The sequence below is a fragment of the Rousettus aegyptiacus genome, unplaced genomic scaffold, assembly GCF_014176215.1.
Source record: "Rousettus aegyptiacus isolate mRouAeg1 unplaced genomic scaffold, mRouAeg1.p scaffold_m13_p_12, whole genome shotgun sequence".
Lineage (NCBI taxonomy): Eukaryota > Metazoa > Chordata > Mammalia > Chiroptera > Pteropodidae > Rousettus > Rousettus aegyptiacus.
In genome coordinates, this window is record NW_023416287.1 from 6,925,618 (window position 1) to 6,947,663 (window position 22,046).

Consider the following 22,046-nt stretch of genomic DNA (forward strand, 5'->3'; position numbering starts at 1 on the left):
GAGAAATAGTGAAGGATTCTGGCTACTTTAAAAAGTGTTTTAGTGATGAGCTGTTTGTCTGTGAGATCCGCTGTCAAATGTCCAGAGAATGAAGAACTCAGTGATTATAAACTACCTTCATTTCCCTTGCTTGCTGTTAAACTTTCAAAATCTTGGTGGGCGGGGGGAAGAGAGGAAACTCTGCTCCTTGGATTAATTGAAACCGATGCAAATGCTTTAAATGCTTTTGCTCGGCAAAGCAGCCTCTCTGTTTTTGACTGCTGCCAGGGAGCGTGAGTGATGTGTGTTTGCACGGCGGGGTTCTGTGACTTTTCACATCAGCCCTGACGGGGTGTTGCTGATAAGACGTAATGCAGTTTTTCTGATAAGGCCGGAATTTTTGCTAGGAGACTTTTTGTGTTTTGTTTTGCTGGTTTGCAGGGTAATGGATTATCAGAATGTTGTTATGGAGCAGATATTAATTTCTTTCTAGATTAAAAATCTATGTTACCTGCCAGGAAGGTGTGGCTTTGTGTGCGCGTGCGTGTACATGCGTGTGTGTGCATGTGCGTGTATGTGCTTGCATGCACAAATACTAATTTATATTGATCCGCGGCTTCATAAGAACTCTAGACCCTACGGACTCTGGAAGAATCAAATCAAAAGATTTCATAGCCGGAAGCAACCAAAGAGACTGATTCGGTTTACTGCTGTTCTGTTATAAATAAGTTTGAGACATAGAGTTGGTTGGGTGGGGAAGGTTTTTGAGGTCACACAGCTAGTTGGTGGCGGAGCCAGAGTAGATCTCGATTTCCTGCTTCCTAAACTGGGGTGTCATTAATATATCTCAGGTTATGTCATACCGCCCCCACACACCTGTGTTTATGGGTGTGTGTTGTGTGTGTGTATGTGTGTGTGCACGTGTGTGTGCACGTGTGCGCGCACATCCTCTCACGCAGTTTTTATACTTTGCATACAGTATGCATCTTGCCTTGCTCCTTTAACACACTCTTGTGATCATTCCATCTCTGTACAGAAAGAACTCTTTCACCTTTTTTATAGCCGTATTGTATCTCGTATGAATGTACCAGAATTTACCCCATCCCCAGTTGATGGACATGAGGTTGCTTCCAGTCCTTTGGGACTACAAACAAGGCAGCACTAACTAACCTGATGCGCGCTCCACTTTGCGCACGTGGGAGTAGGTCTGCAGGAGACATTTCTAAAAGTGACATCGCCGGGTTCCAAGGACACATGCGTTCTCTCGGGGTGGCACCTTGCCACCTTGTGGTTTGGATGCGAGCATCTTTGAGTCGTAGCTTAACTATTTCACATCGACTTTCCTCCACTCGCTTTGTTTATTCATTCAGCCAACCAAGCCACCGTGGCAGGTCCCGCCCGGGTGCTGGGAATGCAGTGGGGAGAGAGGCCCCGTGGAATTGATGGACTTGTAGGAGGTGGGGCCGGAGGTTGGGGGAGAGGCCGACAGTAAGTGAATAACTTCAGAATGCGTTAGCCGGGGTTGTGAGAAGTGCGTGGGGCACAGTAGGGGAGTGTGAGTGGGGTCTGACCTAGCAAGGGGGCCAGGAAGCCTTCCCGAGCCCATGACATTTTAGCTGGAGAGAATGAGGGGTGTTAGCTACATAGAGAAGGGGCCCGGTGTGTGGGGGGAGGAGCAGCTGAGGCGCAGGGAACAGCAAGTGCAAAGGTCCTGAGGCAGAAGGGAGCTCCGTGCTTTCCATGAGCAGGCAGACAGCCAGCTTGGCTGGAATCCAGAGAGAGGCGAGGCTGGAGGGGCAGGCAGGGCCTGGCCCGGCTGGCCTAGTTCAGGTTGTTTACCTTTACCCTAAAAGCTACAGGATGAGGTTCCCTGAATAGATGAATATGCGATGTCAGCTGGTAACGGGTGTCGATGGAGAAAAGATGGCAGGAAGAAGGGGCGGAGGATGACCCCGGCTGGGGATGGGGACGGTCTCTCTGATGGGCCAGTCGAAGGGGCCGGCTGAGCAGACAGATGAAGGAGCTAAGAGAAGCAGCTGTGGGAAGATCTGGGGGGCAGAGTTTCCAGGTAGAGAGGCCGAGGCGCTCAGGAGCCCGGAGGCAGATCTGCTGGAAGAACAGCGAAGGCCGCGGTAAAGCCATTGCTGAGTCAGGTTCCGTGAAAGTGGCGGGACCCGCTGGGGCCGGGGGACAAGAGCGTTGGGGACTTTGTATCTCATCTGAAGTGTCCGGGGAAGCCTTCGAAGTGGATTCCGTGCATGGACGTTGCAAAAGTCTGCCGCGTAGAGAACAGACCACAGAAAGCAGGGGCAAGGATGTGGAGACCAGGAAATCGGTCCAGGTGGGCAAGGACGGTGGCTTGGGCCAGGGCGGCTTGTCCTGGAGAGGGGACGACGTGCGAATTTGGTTTGTACTCATCAGTAGAGTGGCCAGGATTTCCTTATGTACTGGACGTAAGGGAGCAGGAGAGAGGGGAGTCAAGGTGGATTAAGTGGTGGTGGGGGAGGGGCCTCTGCTGAGCTGGGGAGGGTGGGGGGGGGAGGGGAGTGAGAGGGGGCGGGAACGGCTTGCCAGGTCCCTCCGAAGTCCGCTCTCCCGCTGTGGGTCCCTCCGAGGTGGAGCAGAAGCCTGAGCTAGGTCGCCACTGTCAAAGGAACAATGATGTCATTCTGCATCCACCAGTGTTGATAGTTTGGGGAGTCTGGATAGGCGGGGCCTCGCCTCTCAGGCATCTGGTGGCTTGGATGTGGGATGTCTAGCCCCCGCGAATTCTGTATTTGGGCGAATTTCTTCCCCTCCCAGGGCCTCGGATTCCTCAACTGTAAAATGACGCAGGGGTCCCGGTTCTGAATTAAGCCACTTCTGAGACTCAGGCGTCAACATCTGGGGTTTGAACCCCGAGCTCCGCAGACTCCGGGCCTGGGCGGCCTCCCTCCGCCTCTCGTCTCTGCGTCAGTAGAATAATGAGATGGGCCTGGGTCCGTGTTTTCCAAACTGCGGGTCGAGGACCCGCACACGGGTGGGACAGGGACTCTGTTTAAGGGGTTGTGACCAGTATTTAAATGACAGTGCCAGACAGGAGGGAAGCTAAGAGCGCATCCTCCGTAGCAGGGTAAGTATTATTTTACGAAACCTGTGTTTCAGTTGTGAGCGCATAGGATGCTGTGAACGAGGCTGTGAAATCGAATGCATTCCTTCTAAGGGTCCCCTTTGGACAGAAGATTGGAAGCCGTTAGCCTGGCGGGTGGTCCAGGCCTCTGGCTAATGGCCGCGCAGCTTGGCGAGCTGTGCCGTGTGCACCTGCGCCAAAACCTTTACGCTGTGATCTGGCTCTTCAAGGAATCTGGGATGAAGTGGTCTTCTGGTGAGGGGAGGAGGGTCCAGCTTCGGGGTTTGGCAGCGGTGGGGATTTAAAAATATAAGTAAATAAACAGCAGGAGAGGAGTCCGACCTGTGATTGCTCTGCGTTGGGAGTTCTGTTTTAGAGGCTTAAAAAGACCCCTCCCCCCTTCTCTTTCCAGAAGAACCGAATGCACATAAGGTCGCCAGCCCACCCTCCGGACTTGCGTACTCTGATGATGTCCTGGACTATGGCCTCAAGCCATACAGCCCCCTCCCCAGTCTCTCTGGCGAGCCCCCCGGCCGATTCGGAGAGCCGGATAGGGTAGGGTTCCAGAACTTTCTGAGCCCGGCCAAGCCAACGGGGGCCTCGGGCCTGAGCCCTCGGATCGAGATCACTCCGTCCCACGAACTGATGCAGGCAGGGGGGCCCGTCCGCGTGAGAGACACTGGCCTCCTGGGGGAGCAGGCGCCCCTGGCGGCCGTGGCCGCCAGCCCGAGGTTCACCCTGCCCGTGCCTGGCTTCGAGGGCTACCGCGAGCCGCTTTGCTTGAGCCCCGCTAGCAGCGGCTCCTCTGCCAGCTTCATTTCCGACACCTTCTCCCCCTACACCTCGCCCTGCGTCTCGCCCAATAACGGCGGGCCCGACGACCTGTGTCCCCAGTTTCAAAACATCCCTGCTCATTATTCCCCCAGAACCTCGCCAATAATGTCACCTCGAACCAGCCTCGCTGAGGACAGCTGCCTGGGCCGCCACTCGCCCGTGCCCCGTCCGGCCTCGCGCTCCTCGTCGCCTGGTGCCAAGCGGAGGCATTCGTGCGCCGGGGCCTTGGTTGCCCCGCTGCCCGGAGCCTCACCCCAGCGCTCCCGCAGCCCCTCGCCGCAGCCGCGGGACGACGGCGCCCCCGCTGGGTACGCCCCCCCGGCCGGCCCTGCCGTCCTCATGGATGCTCTGAACAGCCTTGCCGCGGACTCGCCTTGCGGGATCCCCACCAAGATGTGGAAGACCAGCCCCGACCCGTCGCCCGCGCCTGCCGCGCCGTCCAAGGCCGGCCTGCCCCGCCACCTGTACCCCGCCGTGGAGTTCCTGGGGCCCTGCGAACAGGAGGAGAGGAGGAACTCCGCCCCCGAGTCCATCCTGCTGGTGCCGCCGCCTCAGGCCAGCTGGGTCAAGCAGCTGGTGCCCGCCATTCCCATCTGCAGGTGAGTCGGCCTTCAAACACCGTCCATGCTCTGATCTCGTGTTCAGACAAGGTTTTCCGGCCACGAGCATGGGATTCGGAGTTAGCTAGACTGGTTTTAAATCCCGGCTCTCCATTTGCCAGCTGTAAGACCCTGAAAAGACAGGAAGTTCACTTCTCTGAACCCCAGTTTGCCCATCTGTAGAATGGGATTAAGGATACCCGGCTTCCTGGGTGGTTATTGAGGTCATAGGGCGAATGTGATGTTCATACGGCACCTGGCTCCTTCATTTATTCAACGAGTATTTATCAAACACCTACTATGTGCCAGGAACTGTTGTTACAGGTGTTGGGGAGATAGTGGTGAACAAAATAGGCAAAAATGTCTGCCCTCACGGAGCCGACGTGCTCCTAAGCACAAAGCTAGCCTTACCAAGTGCCGTTTTCTGTCTTATAAGAGGAATCGATATTTGTTGGCATCTGCGAGGTACCTCAGGACTGTAATCAGTAACATGGAGGCCCTAAAAAATGCATGAGCCATGACCCTCAAGGAGCTCGAAACCTTGGCAAGCCCAGAGGAGCTCTGGATGGCAGCAGCACGGAGGCCTGGGCTCTCTCGGGACCGGCTTTGAGCCCTGGCTCTGCCATCCCCTGGCTGTGCGATCACCCGCGTCTCTGGCACGGCTGTCATGCCGGGCTCGGAACAGACATCACTAATCATGCAGGAACCTCTTTCTCATCGATGCGCTTTTGCGATGCCACGCCCAGGGCAGACATTACTAATCAATCAGGACCTTCTTTCTCATCGAGCGCCTTTCTGGGCCTTGGTTTAGTCCCTATGAGATGAGGATAATAAGAGTACCTACCTTGTGGTGTTTTTTTTTCAAGGGTAAAGTGAGATGATGTATGTCACGCTCTTGGCATTGAACCTGTACAGAGTAAGAGCTCAAAACGAGGTGCTGCTCTTAGTGTCGTAAGGAATCTTCTTCATCTAGAGGAAGCACCTTTGTTGCTTCCTCGTTGACAAGGCTCGTGCTAGGAGATTGAGCTGCCAGTAGCCTTCAGAGTCATGATGGTGGCAATAATAATAATAACAACCAGTATTTAAGAATGCCTGCTATGTGCCAGGTACAATTCTCAGTACTCTCTGTGTATTACTTCACTTAATTCTCACATAAACCTGGTTCGGTATTATTTTTACCTTCATTTTGGAGATAAGAAAAATGGGGTACACAGTGGTTAGGGGCAGGTTTAGTCTCTCTATTCTATTAGATGAAGAATCTCAAGGCTTGCGCTATTACTATTATCCCAATGGTTTTCCAAGGGTTGTTGCCTTTTAGCAAGTGGAAGCCTCTTTTTTTTTTTCTCATCAAATGTTGAATACCAAAATAGATAATGGTAAAGAGTTTTGAATGGTGTGGGGTTGAGAGTAGCCAAGGGCCCTGTTCACTAGGCCTGGCTTACCCCCTCTCACCAGACCGAAATGGACCCAAACGAGCTTCTAGTCTGACATTTCCTCCAAAGCATGTTCTGAGAACACTGGGGCCATGGTAGGTCAATCGGTGTTCCTTAGGAAAAGGAGTTTCTGGGTTTAACAGAGTTAAGTCGATGCCTTTGTGCAGGGGCCACTCCCACTTGTGGATGGAATGAGCAGTGATTTCGAAGACTGGCCACAGAGTTCTGAGCTCTGCCATGAAAGTGTCACAGAGCCACCTTGAGAAATGCTGATCAAGGCCAGCCTCTGGCGCAGGTCGAGAGACCTGGGCTCGGGGGGAACGGTGAAGGGCATGCCCATGATCACTCAGCTAGCTAATGGCTGAGTTGGAGACGGGAATCCAGGCTTCCTGAGTTCTCGTTCTTTCTGCTAAATCTCAGTCTCCAAAACATGACTTATTTAATGGTTGGGAGTGGAAAGGGGCATTACTATAAACTATGGTTGTGCTGCATTTGCCTGAGACTTTATTGTCCGTAAAATCCTCCCCTCTGCATTCTGTGGCTTTATCTGAGAGGTTCTGATGTGTTAGAGTCCTTTAGTCTTTAGCAGGTGCCAGTCTATGCCAGCCAATGAGATATTTGCAAGAATTTTCTGTAAGATTGAAAAGAAGGGCATTCATGGAAGCCTCATGATCATGTTTATCTCAAGTTGTGTGGACAACTCAGTAGAGGGTGGAATTTAAATGCAGGGTTTCAGACTGTCTCCAGTCTTCTGAAGATCGTATTTCAGTTCTTAAAGCTTTACTCCAGAACAAACAAAATTAGAAGTTGGTACTTAGGGATACCCCACTGAATCTTCTAGTCACTAAATTTTTTTGATACTTCTAAAGACACAGGGGTGAAGTGAATTTTTTTATGAGCCTTATGTTGCAAACTTTAAAATTTTAAACTCGAATAGAAGATGAGAGTAAGAGTATTTACCGCCCCTCGGCACCTCATCCGTAGCAGAAGCTTGAAGGCATGTTGACACTGTAACTAAGGTAGAAATAAAGGCACTTTGAGCACCCTAAAACTTCAGGGTAAGAGGGGCTTCAGGAGACAATGTGGTTGGAGAGAAGGGATTGAGATTTGCTTGCATAGTGAGGATACCAGATTGTAAAGTCAAGTTGGACTCTGGCACGGATGGAGTTTATGGGGTGCCATGCCCTTCCATTCTTCCCTCGATATTGATATGATAGAGAAGGGATGGAATTGGCTTCCTTGCAAGCGCTTAACTAAGTCCAGTTGATAACGAAGTCAACGTCTCGCAGCTCTGGGCTTAGTGAGAAAGAATATCCTGATTGGATTAATGATTTCTGCCATATGCGAAAAATCAGGACATGATGACATAAATCCATGCTTTGAACTTCAAAGTTACTTTGAATATACAGGGGTTCTTTGAAATAAAACTGCTCATTTATTCATTCATTTATCTGTCCATCCATCTGCCCATCCACCCACCCAGTAAATATTCACCGAGTACCTCTCAAATGTCAGGCATTGTTCTAGAGTCATTCCATAAATGCGATGTTTTATTGGACCTATTTTAAGTAAATTAATAGTAAGGTAAGAGACAGTATAGAGATGTGATCAGAGCCCTGGACTAGGAGTCAAGAGACATAAGTTGGATCCTTGGCTCTGTCTTGCTCTGTGATTTTGGGGAAATGTCTTTAGGTTCTCTGAGGCTCTGCAGGAATGATCTCGATAAATGGTCAAGACCTCAGTCAGCTCTTGGATGACATAATTCTAACCACATATCAAGTTTGCTTGCTGTGTGTGCCGAATAGGATTGAGATTCCATATTAAAATGTAACTTATTGGCATACCTGCAAAGACCGTATAATTTCGGATGTGGAAGCATGTATATCCAGTGTTGTAACTAAGATGGTCTACAGGAAAAAAAAAACTATTTATTTGAAATGTATGATATATAGAGGAAAAAATTATAGCTAGCATTCTTTGAGCATGTCTTGTACTAAGCTCTTTATATAATCTCAGTATCCCCATTTCACAGCTGAGGAAACTAAGGCCCAGGAAGGTAGATGCATTTGCTCAAAGTCACACAGGTAGTTAGAGGTGGAGCTGGGACTTGAAGTTGGGTGTGTGACTCCAGACATGCTCTTGACCTTTACTCTTCATTTAATATTAGGGGGTCTGAGTGGTTCAGCTCATCTGTACCTGAACCAGACACCTCTCTGTGGCTGGGTGTTCTGCACTTGATGTGATAAGCACTAACTGTGACTGGAAATGTCCTCTCCCTAAAATGTACTTTGAATTGAAATCATTGAACATAGAAATAAGAGCTGAAACAACTCTCAGATGCCAGCCACCTAGGTGCCTTTGTTATGTGATTATAGGAAACCGAGGTTAAGAAAGTGAAGTTCCTTGACTAATGTCACATGGCATGTTGGTGACACATGTGGGTTCTCCGAGGCCCACTGTAGGGTTCCTTCCCCTACATGCACTCCTCAGGAAAAGGAAAAAATCCTGGCTAAGGATTGTATTTTTAGATGTGACACTCTTCAAAATTCCCAGAGGAAAAGAAGTTGTAAGAGCTCGAAACACGCTAGAACTAACATATGATGAAACTAGCTTCGTCAGTTCAGTGAAGCCATTCACTACCTTCATCAAGATGAAAGAGAAAGCAAAGAAAAAAGATTTCTACCTTTCGAAGAGCCTTGCCCGTCATGTCTGAGAAATATCCTGCTTCCCAACAGCCATCATTTCATTCATATGCGCACTGGACGTGATTTTCAGAAAAGAGACCATTTATGTTTATTGTACAGATTGACTGATTCCGATTTATTGCACACGCGACTGATCTTGTTTCCTCCTTCAGTATCCCAGTGACTGCATCCCTCCCTCCGCTCGAGTGGCCACTGTCCCACCAGTCGGGCTCCTATGAGCTGCGGATCGAAGTGCAGCCCAAGCCACACCACCGGGCCCACTATGAGACGGAAGGCAGCCGAGGGGCCGTCAAAGCCCCAACCGGTGGCCACCCTGTGGTTCAGGTATGGACTTGAATTCTTTTTATTTTGTGTCCCTGATTTTTTTACTAGGTGACTCACTTCTGCTAAGCCACTGCCTGTTGCTTTTTAGGTCGAGGTATGTGACTCAGCCTCTTACTCCTCAGAGGGGTGCGAAATTTAAGATTGAATTAGTATCTGAAGCTAATCCAGCTACTGAGAATCCAGAGGAGTTGTCTTGGGCTGGATAAGGACAGAGGTGGTATTCATGCTCAAGCCACTTCTTTCCTACTCTTTCTGATTGAGAAACTGCTAGAATTTGGTAGGCATTTGTATATTGACAGGAGTTTCTGAAGCCATCATTTTGTGTTTAAGCTTCAGATGAGAGTCTATAGAGTAAAATCAGCATACTCTTGTAACTATAGAAAAGTAGAAGAAATTAAAACTACACATAGTAAAACCGCCTAAAATAACTATTATTAGCATTTTGATGTCTTTCCTGTTGCCTCTTTTCTATTCACAGACATGGCAATGTCTATGACTATACATTTATATACTTGATGTTATAGTAGTTTGTACTCTGATTTTTTTTTTTTTTTACTTTACATTTTACCATGAGCATCTCTTCCTGTTTTTTTTTCTTTGTAATAGTTATCTTTCATGTCTGTGGCTTATAATTCATCCTCAGACTTATTTTTTTTTTATAAGTAGAGTAGTGTTCTTTTTTCTCCAAGATAGAGTTGAAATCTTTTTAATTGTATCATCTGGTTAACCAGCAACTGCTGACTGGTACCTATCAGTTGTTTATATTAATTTAACTTTTTTTAAAAAGTATTTCCCTTCAAGTGGAAATATTCTATAATGAGAAGCCTATGCTGACAATCTGAGGCATCAAACCCCTTTAGAGTAGTTGTTAAAAATACAGATTCTTGCACATTCCCTGAAATTAGTTAATTAGAAGCTACATGACATGAGTAGAGTTCAGACGACAAACCAACCATCCCCAGCTCCCCAAATCTCCGTGGGTGCTTTGGTTGTGTACACCTGGTTAAGGACTTTTATGATAATGTTAGGAACTTATAGATCCTGGCAGATGCTTTTTCTAAATCTGACATCACAGCCTTCTCGGGATCTGTTTCTAGTCATTGCTTCTTTTCCTTGATCATGAGTCCCGTCTTTCTCTTTCTTTGCATGTCTAGTAATTGTTGACTATCTTCTGACACTGTGATGATAATATCTACTGGGCATTGTAGAGACTCTGGATTTTGTTATTTTCCTCTAAAGGCTAATCTGTTCAGGGTGTGGAACTTCCTGGCTTGGAGGATGGTGTTCGTCTGTGTGTTTGAGTCAAAGCTTTTGGTTGTAATGAGAAACTCATTCAAAACTGATTAGGAAAAGGGGATTGTATGAGGAGACTACTGGGCTGGGGCATAAAACCAGGCCAGGAGACTCAACTCAAGAAGAACCTGGACTTGGGAAGTCAAGGTCCAAGGCACTTCTTTGCTTGGTCATGATTTATTCTGCAAGTATCTGTTGGGCATCTACCTTTTATCATCTGCTGTGCTCAATACGAATGCATATACGAAATATAGTGAGGAGTAAAAAAGACGTTATGATCTCTTTCTTCATGGAGCTCTCGGTCGAGGGGGAAGGAGTCGTTGACTAATCACGTAAATGATAAAATTACGCATCGTGGCAGCTGGTATGAGGGAAAGCACGTAGGGCTCTGGTTGTGTAAGACAGGGGAAGAACATCTGTTAAGATTTTCCTGAGGAACTGACCAGAGCTGAGGTCGCACGGGGGCAATAGCGGTGCGAAGGCCAGGGGCAGGAGGAACCACGGCAGTGGACCTTCAGGGGTCTGGCGTACCTGGAGTACGAAGGGTCAGAGAGAGAGAGGGGAGAAAGGCGGGGTGGGACCAGGGCGTGCAGGGCCCGGGTAGCCACGGGGGAGAGTTTGGCTTGTATCCTGAGATGTGAAAAGCAGGAAAGAAACATGACTTGATTTGGGCTTCGATAAGACCCAACTCTGACTGCTTCTTGGGGGTTGGAGCTGAGATAAGGAACCGAGTTGGGTGGTTCCGTCCTTGGTCTCTGTGCTTGTAGGGCTTCTTCATTCTCTGATCACTCAAGGACCGTTTGCTGAGCACGCCTACGTACCAAGCATGGTTCTAGGTTCCGGAATATGATATGAACAAAATAGCCAGAAATCCTCACGCTCGTGAACTTAACAGTTGAGCAAGATGATAATAGATAACACTTACTGAGTGTTTACTGTGTGTCAGACCCTGTTCCAAGTGTTGTGTGTATTAACTTATTTAATCCTCAAAGAGCTCTATGGAGCGGTTCGCAGTTAGTTTAGGGAGATGTCAAGGAACCTGTTCAAGGTCATGGCTGTCAAGTGGTGGACCTGAGACCCAGGCGTCGGGCTCTACCTGCCACACCACTTTCCCGACCTTCTGCGTTTCTCTTCAGGCCAGTTTTCCCTGCCTGATGGGAAAATGCCCACACCTCCTGCCTATGAATTTTATGTGCTCTTCCAATGCCAGCCCCCTTACTAGCTCGCTGGGGCCCAAACCCTTGTTCTTAGAGAAGTTCTAATTGGCCCTGTTTGGGAAGGGTCCCACCCACTGGTCCAGTTAACTCGACCAGAGCAGACAGGCCGTGTGAGGTGCTAGGCTCTGTTCACTCATTCATCAGGGCCTAGGGCCCGGGAAAGTTCCAGAGAACAGAATGGGCTGAACGTGCATGCCGTACCGGAAGTTCACGCCCCTCCTCCCAACAGCCCCCAGCGATCCATCCTCGTTCTTGCTCGGATCTTTGAAAACTCAAAGTGCGCCTTAAAAATCTGTAGCCGTGTTCTCAAAAGACACACAGCGAAGTATTTAAAAAAAAAAAATCATTCGAATAGTGTGTGTTCTCTTTAAAACGAAATGTGCTAACCTCTGCTTATTCGCGTAGGAAGTCAGTTTTTTTTTTTAAAAAAAAAAAAACTTCTTTGAAAAATGAAGGAAAGAGGGGACCTTGAGAAGATGAGCGCTCTTAACCTTTAAGGAGGTGTGAAAACCTCATTCAAAACCTGAAGGGTGCCCCTTTTGTTCCCAGAAGAGCGACCGAACCCCCCCCTCCCCTTTTTGTACCGCGCCTAGAAGCTTCTGCCGGGTTCTTTCTTGGCCTCCGTCTCTCCCTTTATCTCTCCATCTGTTTCTGGTCCTGTACCACGCAGGTCTCCTTTTACCCCTTCTCAATTATCGGTCCCCACCCTTCTCCTTTATTTGCCACACTATAAAACTTAATCTTTTTTCGCATGCTTAGTGGTTTTAGGCTCCTCTTTTATATGAAAATCAAGTGAGTACAAGACCATTGCATTCTCTTCCTTTAAATATAAAATTTTAAATCTCAAACATATGCCGCATCTAGCTGCTTTTTTTTTTTTTTTTTTCCTGTCCTGAGCGTCACTTGGTCTTGGGAGAAAGTTTGTTCCAGACCTTAAATGTTTTTCACATCTCCTGGCTCATTCCTTAGGCGAGTATTTTGTTGAGGACCCACTGTGTGCTAGGCACTGCGCTAGGCAATGATAACATAATGACAGGTGAGCTCGACACAGTTCCTGCCCTGATGGAGCTCGGGGGTACTGGAGGTGCCCAGGATGGTCCAGTGTGACCAAACGTTGCTGAGATGTAGGCGGATCAGGGAGGCCAGAAGAGGACAATCTGGAATGACACGTGGACTCGTCAGTAAGACATGGCGGCGGGTCAGAAGCTCATGTGTTGGATTCACAAGTCAGGAGGAATGTCTTCAACAAAACAAAGCATGCCAGGGTACTTGGAAGACCTGCTTTAGAGGGGGGGTCTTGCCTAGGAGGTGACTTACCAGCTGGGACCTGGCGCAGGAGATAGAGCCAACAAAGAGAAGAATGATGCCCTTCTTCCCTTTGTCTCTCTGTCTCTTGGCGGAGGGAGAGTGTTCCATGCCCAGGACACCGCTCATGCAAAGGTCCCGAGCAGGGAAGAACTTGGTGTGTCTGAGGAGCTGAAGGAGGGCCAGTGTCACGTGAGTTTAGCTCAAATGGTGACGAGTTGGCAGGACCAGGACATGCAAGACTCATAAGCCAAGGTGAGGAGCTAGGGTTTTATTTCAGGGGACGGGAGTGACGAGTTTTGAATACGGGAGGGAGGTTTAATACTCTGATTTAATATTTTTAGGATCACACGGTTTCTCTCTAGGGAGTGGCTAAAGGGACTAAGAGGGAAAGTAAGGAGGTTAATTGAACAGGCTGTGGCATTGCTAAGTGAGAGACCAAGCCGGTGAGGGTGAGGCGGTAGCAGTGGGAGGGGAGGGGGTGGGGTCTGTGGTGTGGTCTTCTGGACTTGGTACTGGCTTCGATGCGGGAGGTGAGGGAGCACGTGGGTTGGAAGGTGTCATCATAGGCCAGGTGGGACGACTTGGGGAAGAAGTCATTTCCCCAGCGGAAGGTCATGAGTTCTGTTGGGGGTGTAGGAAGGGCTTGTGAGATGTCCAAGCAAAGATGTCAAGTGGGTAGTGGGGTATATGAGCCTGGAGCTCAGGGACAAAGTCCTGGGCTTTCTAATTCTCAGGCCCCTGGAACGGCGCAGGACCACGTACACGCACCATCGCTCACGGGCTTGGCGCGTGTCCGCTTGTAGGGCTGTGCTACCCGCAGCAGCAACCCGCATCTCTCCAGAAGCGACACACTGAGGAGAGAAGAGAATGGAGAAGCAGGATCACAACCTGACAAGCTCACGCGGGCCCGGCAGTGAAAGGAAATGGCTGGATGAGTCAGGGAGAAACGGGGGGTGCTGGGGAGCAGGGCGCAGCAGGGCATGTGCCTCGTCTCTCGGAGGCAGCCCCTCCTCAGCCCCCACGTGGCTCCAGCGCTGCCAGGTTTGACAGTTATTTTTTTCAAATCTCAATTTCGATGTGAAATTTCTGATTATTAAGTTGGGGCTACTCAATCAAACTTTGGGTTAGCTTTGACTCCAGGCAAATAGCCTCGAGTTCCAATCCTGTGGGGGGCAAATAAGGACCACATTACTTCGAGGTTTATCAGGTAGAAAAGGTGATGAGAGCGAGGCTATATTTCTATGATTTCTAAGAATCGCCCAGCTCAGGAGGGAGCCAGGCCCAGCAGACTCTCCTAGGGAGCTCTGAATCCCATCGAAATAGGTCAGGTTTATGGCTCTTTCCCAGGAGCCGGAGAATCTTAACTCGTTTGTCTGACTTTAACCCGTTGGGACCAGTTGAGAAAGGGAGCCATGAGACTCACCTTGGAAGGGGCCCACGCCTCTGGTGGACCGCAGCCGTCATCTCCTCGTTCTGGTCCAGGGCAGGGCACGCTGGTCCTTTGGTGGCTTAGATGTCCGTCCGTTCACAGGCGGTTTCGCGAGATGGGGCTTTACGTGTTTCCCTAACTCTCCATCTTTTGGGATCTAATATTGCTCCAGGTGAGAGTGGCCCCGTATAATGCCATTGTCATTTAATCCTCCCCTGGCCTGCCTCCAGACCCTTCAACCATATTACTGCCTAGAAATTCCCAGTAGAGGACACTTCATTTTATTCCTTATCTATCCTTGTGCTGGGACTTTCAAAAATTGTTATTCTTACCTCTCCCTGGGACATGTTTTTAACTGAAAAACAGAAAAAAGATTGGAAAGCCATCCTTTTGGTTAGACAGTGATCAAAATACGAGGCCGTTTAACCATAGCGCACACATCAGTGTTCTTGATTTGTTCAAACAGATGTTCAGACATATGGAGAAGCATGGGTAGTTCCTTCAGGAGGGAGTCCTCACAGATGCAGAAACCTGATCGCTCTTTCCTCCTGGCTAACAGTAACGAGCTTCGTCGCAGGGCGAAGAGTAGGGGGGCCAGGGGCGCACCTGTTCAGGTTACCGCCGCCCCCCTCCAATCCAGGGGAGGCCGGTTAAGTCTCCAAGCTTTCCACTCATAAAAGGGATTTCGTTCTGTTGGATTTCAGCTCTTGCCCTGTGTGCAACTCACTTTACATTATATCTGAGAGAGGGAGGAAAGAAGCCAGGCGGGGCTTTCTCCTCGCGGGGTGAAGCCGGCGTCGTGACATTGAGCAGTGCTTCATTTGGCAATGGGCTGGCACGTTGGCATCTGTCGGACTAACAACATTTTGTCCTCGGTGAGCCCCCCAGGCAGGTCTTGCTGATGCTAATTTGTCTGGATCAGAGCTGCTGTGTTTGCTTCTACGGACGGTTCAATCAGACTTTCTGGAAAAGGAAGGGAGAGGGGAGCGGAATGGTGAGCAGAGGCTCAAGTTTCTGGCGTGTTTTGAGATCACCGGGGGGCCCTTCGCTCATTCAGTCCGCGGTCAGGAATGTTTATCAAGCACCTTCTATGGGCTGGGCACCGTTCCAGGCGCTGGGGATCCAGCAGTGAACAAAACAGACAGAAATTCCTGCTCCCGGGGAGCTGACGTTCTGGCCGTGGGGAGATAAACAATCAATCTGATAAATAGGAAAATTAAATAGCATGCGGGAGGTGATAAGTGCTCCAGGATGAACCGGCAAGGCCAGGGCCCCTGGGAGCGGTCACGTAAGTGGCGTTCGAGCAAAGGGGGAGATGGAGGGAGAGCAGGTGCAGGGACTCGGGGCCGTGTGCCGCCCACGGCGGGGACACTGGGGACAAGCTGAGAGCGGCCTAGGAGCAGGGAGGAGGCCTGCGCGACAAGAGCGGGGTGACCGGATGGAGTCCCGGAGGAAGGAGCCTGGGCGGATTCGGGCTCCGGACGGCGCTCGAGGACTTGCACTCTCTGTGGGGTGGGAGCCGGGGGCGGGCGGGGTCTGCTTCAGGTTTTAGCGGGACCCCTTCAGCTGCCAGGCCCGTGAGGGTGGGCTGCGGAGCGTTGGAGGGAGAGCAGGAGATGGCTGAGGCGCTGCTGCGGGGGGCCAGGCCCCAGAGGATGGCGGCCGGACCAGAGCCGGGGGTGGAGGGTGTTCAGAATGATTGGATGCTGGGTATGTTTAGAAAGTCGGGCTAACGGGAGTTTTTACAGGGTTGGCTATGGGCAAGAAGCATGGTATGGCTGTAGTCCCGGGGGGGCCACGGTCCCCAGGGTTGGGTGGCCCTGTCCATCCCCACTGAGATGCTTCCCATTCTCAAAGGGAACCCATTCCCTAGGGATGGCTCGACCCAGCCTTTTCATTTAAAGGTAGGAAGGGGGTGGGCGGGTATGCCCACCCACCCTCATCACCTGCTCCTCGTCTGCACCAGTCTCCTGATTATAACACCGGTGAGTCGTTCAGAAAACTTGTTAAAAGAGAACAGACTAAACCAAGTGTTTCTTGGGGTCAAATGAAACCCCCTGTGTGTGACCTTGACCTTCAAGGGTGAGCCAGGAGGAGATGAGAGGAGATGGTATCCAGGGTAGGAGCTGGCGCAGGCAGAACTGTGGGGTGATGAGGAGGTGCAGGGCTGGGCGGTACCAATCTCGTGCCAAAGACACACCGATGGTAAGCAGGAAGCGCTTTTAGTTCATGCTGGAAGATAAATTGCCGTGAATACTGGGCACAAGTACAATATTGTCGCCAAACGTAGGCAGGAAACAGCTTCCAGAATCTCGGAGAAACAATTGTTTCAAAAAGAAAGATTAATGCCGAGGCTTCCCATATGCCTGGCAGCCAGCAGGAACCCCTGGAGGAAACTCCGTCTGCTCCACAAACGATTCGTCGGGTCCCTCCTCTGGTCTGGGCACGGTGGCGTGATGCGGAAAGCTACACTTACTGAGCGCTTACTGCATACCTCCCTCCGGGCGACCTACTTGATCTTCGCCGCGATGACATGGAATGCAGGTGGTAGAGTTACAGCTCTCGTTTTACAGACAAGGAAACTGGGACGCCGAGAGGTTGAGCGACTTGCCTGAGGTCACCCAGCGGGTGAGCCATGGCGTTGGCTTGGATGTGGGAGGTCCGAGGCCTGGGCCGCCGCTGAGCCGTCAGTCTGCTCAGTGTCTCGGAAGTAGAAAGAGCTGGTCGTTGGGAGCGAGGCAGTCCTCGCTTTGGGATGCCGGGCGGCCGGTTTGGCATCTCCAGGGGTAAAGTGAGGAAGACTTCCGTCTTAGAGATTATTTGCTTTGTTTAGTCAAGAGTCGTTAGGATTCTATGCAGAAGTGCCCAGCGTGGTCTTTGGCACAAAGCAGGCGTTGGCTCCACTGTTGTTCTTTCTTGAGAAATACAGTGAGTGGTATAGATTTGGGATCTTTTGCGCTCTATTAGTCTAAGATTAGATTCCATTCGGGCTTTCTCTGGTTGAGTGAATCAACTTTGACACTAATCTATGGTCGAAATTAAGCGCACGTGGTTTGTTTACGCATTGTTTGTTTGTTACATGTATGGTCTTACTTCATCCTTGCTGGCACACAGTGGTGAATTGGGGCGATTTTTCCCATTGTGCAGATGGGTGCAGCGGCACGGTCGGGGGTGGGGGGACTAATATCACTTAAAGTCAGGCGCCTGGGCAGAAGTGGTGCCCTGAGCCTGGCTTTTAGCTTCTGGGTTCTCATCTTTCCACTTAGCCATTCATTCATCCATCGCCTGCTCCCAGGCGGCTCAGTGTTGAGCCCCATTCTGGAGTATAATGAAGTCTGAATGCTTGTGGGGGGGGCTCTAGCTGGGGGGGTGACATGAGGGAGCGCTAGGGCGGGGCTTAGGAAAGGCCCCACTGCAGCGGCTTTGGGCACTACGCAGCTGGTGGTGTGATTGGAGCACTGGACCCAGCGTTGGGTGTTCGGGTCCTGCCCTCGCCTCTGCTTTCTCCACTGAGAGACCTTGGGCAAAGCAAAGACTTTCAAAGGAGGCATCTGCTGGAGGTGGATTTCAAGCACGTGGCAGCAGGCTGCAGGAGGAGGAGCCTGTGATCCTACCTGGGACCCGTCTGGGGGCCCCGTCTGGAGTCCCGAGCACTCTCACTCTGACTGTCTGCAGGCTGGTGTGCAGGAGGCTCTCCCGCCCCAGCTGGCCCCGCCCCCTCCCAGGTGTCCTGTGGGTTTAACAGGTGGGAGAGTGCTATCAAGATCTGTTTATCAGACAGTCAGTGTTTTCTAGTTTGGTCCCATGAATGAGACTCATAACTTCCTCAGAAGGAGTCAGCTCCACTGACAACAAAATCCTTACCTGGCCCATGAGGGCGGATGGATTTTCCCAGGGCACCTGATCCCTCTGTGAGGGCAGCGGAGCCAGTCTCTGGACCTGGGAGGCAGCGTCAAGGCTAAAGCCACTTGTCCTGAGCCTCCTGGAAGACTGTGGGCTGACTCCGCCCATCATCCCATCTGTTTATGGAGCACTTACTATGTGACAGACAAGTCATGTGGAGAGGCTCAGGCCGGCATGTTGTCGCTGCTCTGTGAATGGGGAAACCGAGGCTCGGAGGCATTGCGTGCCCTCTCCAAGGAGCACGTGGTCACGAGTGACAGAGAGGCGTCTGACCCTGACTGAGGTTTTCCTGTGTGCCAGCTGTAGGAGGTAGTGGTGCTGGTATTAACCCCATGCACAGACGAGGGAACCAGGGCTCAAGGTCACGCAGCTCATGAGAGGGGATGATCCTGAAGCCTGCCTCCTGGGATCTTCGCAAGGAATAAATGACAACACGTGTGGTGAAGCGCGTAGAACAGGGCCTGGCCTGCAGCGAGTGCTCGGTACCTGCTCGTCTTTCTCGTTTCTTCTCCATGCTAGCTTTCGTTTGCACCGTCCTGGTAGGATAGAAAGGGAGTGTTTGTTTTCACGAAGAAGTTTCGATTTCGTGCTGTGACCCCGGAGCCGAGAGGGATGTGAGTTAGATACTGATGACGTGGATGCCATCAGTGGACATCATTTCAACACGTGCTCTGCGCAAGGTCAGAGGACTCGCTCAAGGTCACGCAGCCTGGACGCGATGGAGCTGATCTAGAAGCACGTCTGTCGGGCTCCTCGGCCAAACCCTTTCCAGTCCTCAGGCCCCTGCTTAGGAGTAGCAGGTTCTGAACGTTCTGACACAGGCTTGAAAAAGGTCGGGCGGCGTGTATGTGTGTATAAACACGGATGCCCATATGTTAATTATTTACATCTTTTATGTATACTTATACACACATGCACATATATATATATATAGCCCCGTATTTATGTGTAGATGTGCATAAATGCATGTGTTTGCGCTCCCTGCATTTTTTCCAATTACTAGTTTCTTTTATTTTCTCTCGTTTTAACATGTAGTCATGGCTTAACACACATAGGAAAGTATAGAAAAGAGACCGACCAGAGAGCTCCCGAGAGACCGCTGTTACTGCTCTGGGGCATTTCCTCTCAGTCTTTTTATCCCGCGCTCACAGACTCAAGCCCGCCATGCTCGGCCCCTGCCCTCCTTACGTAGTCACGTCTGTACGAAGTTGTTTTCATGAACCCAGGGGTGGAATAGCACTTGCCAAGATTCTAGTGAGATGCGCCATTGTTTTAAGTGCCGCCTATGTATAAACGATTATAATGCCCCCTTTATTTCTGAGCAGTATCTGGAGACACAGAGAAGTTAAGTAACTCGCCTCAGGTCACACAGGAAGTGGGTGTGCCGTGAACCGAATCTAGATAGTTCAGCTCCCAAGCCTACACTGTTAACCAGTCAGGCCACAGAGAAGAAATAGAAATCTTTAACGATTGATCCTGAGATAATTTTCCACGGGTGCTCCTAGGGGCTTTGATTGTTGCTGAAGCATTTTTGCAAAATTTAAGAAATCCAGTCTGCTCGAGCACCCAGTCACATTCTTCCTTTGTTAGGCCGCCCAGGCCCGTGCCTTGTCTACGGGCGTCTCCCCACCCACCTGGCTTCCTTCCCTCCTCGCATTTGGTCATGGCAGCCAGCTGGCCCCTCCCAGGCACAGAACAATAGCCGGCTTGTGGGGCCGCAGTGGACTGCGGGCTGCTGTTGACCTTCCTGAGCATGTCCTCCATGAGGCCTGCCAGTGGAGCCCAGGGTGGCTGGGGGTAGCCTGCACTTGGGCTTGGAGAGGCAGCATCTCTAGGTCCCAAGTGCACACTGTGATGATCTCAGACCTGTGCTCAGATGGTCCTGGGATCTACTGACCTTCAGCCTTAGTTGTTCTCATCACACTAGTGGTTTGACTGTGCCCAAGGATAATCTGACCTTCTGGGGCCTTGGTCTCCTTAGTGGCAAGTTGGACAGAATGTTCATCTTATAGGATTTATCATCTTATCGGATTTCTATAGGAGATGAGAGTGTGTGTACAACCATTAGTACAGTACTGAGTGCAGACTTCTGTTTTTGTTTTTTTTAAATAAATTAAGTTTTGGGGAGGAAATGTACTGCGTGGGGCAGAATTTCAAAGGTACGAGAGCTGTACAGAGCAAGGCGTGCCTCCCGCCCCGCAGCCGGCGGCCACCTCTTCGCCCTGAGGCCCTGGTGGTTTTCTTGACTATCCTTCCAGAAGGGTCTGTGTCTGTCCTCATGGTTGTTTTCACCGTCGTCATTGCCATCGTCAGCATTATAATTTATAAAGGACGTGGCAGAGCCCTGTGCATGTTAAATTCTCTGTAAATGATCAAGGCAACTGTTACCACAGAGCTTAAAATGACATTGCGTTTCAGTTTTCCGGGTAGGAGGTGAAGCTGAGTTGGTCCTGCCATCGTTTATGTAAGCAAAGGGATCTTTCCGCAGGGAATTTAGGTTTCTGTCAGGGGACCCCATCCTCCTTAGCTGACACTTGTTATCAAACTGTAAATGCTGTCCTAATGAACGGTTTTTGTAACAACCCGCATCCGGTGAACGTTTGGATTTGCCTGATCCCACGCTTAGTGACAAAATAGCCCATTCGCGTATACCCCTGGGCACGTGTCTTTTCTCCGTCCATCAGAAAATGATACCCTGGGGACAGAAGGACAGAAGGACAGAAGCAGTGGGCGGTACCAGCGAGGGCATCACGCCACGATCACACGGCAGCGAGAAAAGTGTTGGCAAATATCGGCCATGCTTCCCCCAGGTGCCGGGTCCTGCGCCGGGCGGTCCCCACTCCATCTGGTGTATGGACCGGAGGCACAGACATCCCAAAAATGCAGACTCTCAGGCCCCACCACACCCTGCTGCATCCGACACACGCCTGCCTTCTAAGGGTATCGAGGAAGAGGTATCTTTCGTTAGTCTGCACGAAGTACCAGTCCATTTCGCAGAAGCTCTGGTGGTACAATTCTTCGAAACAGAAAAAAATTCTGACCGTGAATGTCTGCAGGTTATGGACATTCGTCAGTTTCTGTGTTGCTTGCTTGGCTCACTCACATTGCCTGCGTGGCCCTTTAAGGCATTTGGATTTCATGCTTAATAGTGAGAAAGGCATCTCGGACCGTCTTAGAGACATCCCGACTCCATTCCTTCCTTTCTTGCAGATGGGGCGTTCGTGGCTTCCTCCTTCCCACCCCCTACCCCACCAGCCTGGCTGGGACAGTGAGGGAAGCCTCGCGAACTTCTGCCTCTGCCTCGCTATGTACCCTCAGCCCACACACCTGTCCCCTCTGAGCTGTGGGAGCCTCGGCCCCAAAGCGAGGGGGGAGTGCTTTGTAAGCTCCTCCCACTTCTGAACTTGCACGCGTCTGTGGCTCAGAGTGACAGGTATCGCCTGAGCAGAGGGGCCCGTGTTTAGTTTTGCTCACTTCGAGGTGGGAGCTCCGGTTCCCCTTCTCCTTGGCCTTTGCTTGCATGGTTTCCTTGCTCCCAAGTTGACTCAGTCAGGAACTCAAAGCTCTTCCCCCTACCCCAACAATTTGGGGATGTAGAAATTATCCAGTTGAATGACTGGTGTGACCGACTCATGTGTCTTTTACCGAGGGCTTCAGCCACCATTTTACTGAGGGCTTCCTCTGTTGCAGCTAGCATTGTCTCATTCAGTCTCACTGAGTACGTGAGGCAGGTACCGTCATCTTCAGTTTGCAAATGACCAGGTCGAGGCTCAGAGAGACGGTGTGAATTATAAAGATAACACAGTAACTGAATTGGCAGAGCTGTAGCCCAGACTGTTCAAAGCAGAGGTTAGGAATGTATCATTTATTGAGCATGTACGATATCCCAGACATTATCTAGGCACGGGCTTGC

At 50.6% G+C, this 22,046-nt stretch overlaps 1 protein-coding gene across 10 annotated transcripts in view; it reads left to right on the forward strand.

Annotated features, from left to right (window-relative positions):
- The window catches only part of NFATC2 (nuclear factor of activated T cells 2), a 143,195-nt gene that overhangs the window by 22,742 nt on the left and 98,407 nt on the right, over positions 1-22,046 (forward strand). For all 10 annotated transcript variants that reach the window (XM_036229284.1, XM_036229282.1, XM_036229276.1 and 7 more), the window contains exons 2-3: positions 3,501-4,521; positions 8,812-8,983. In XM_036229284.1, coding sequence (XP_036085177.1) covers positions 3,501-4,521; positions 8,812-8,983 — 1,193 coding nt within the window. The remainder of the gene's footprint in view (positions 1-3,500; positions 4,522-8,811; positions 8,984-22,046) is intronic.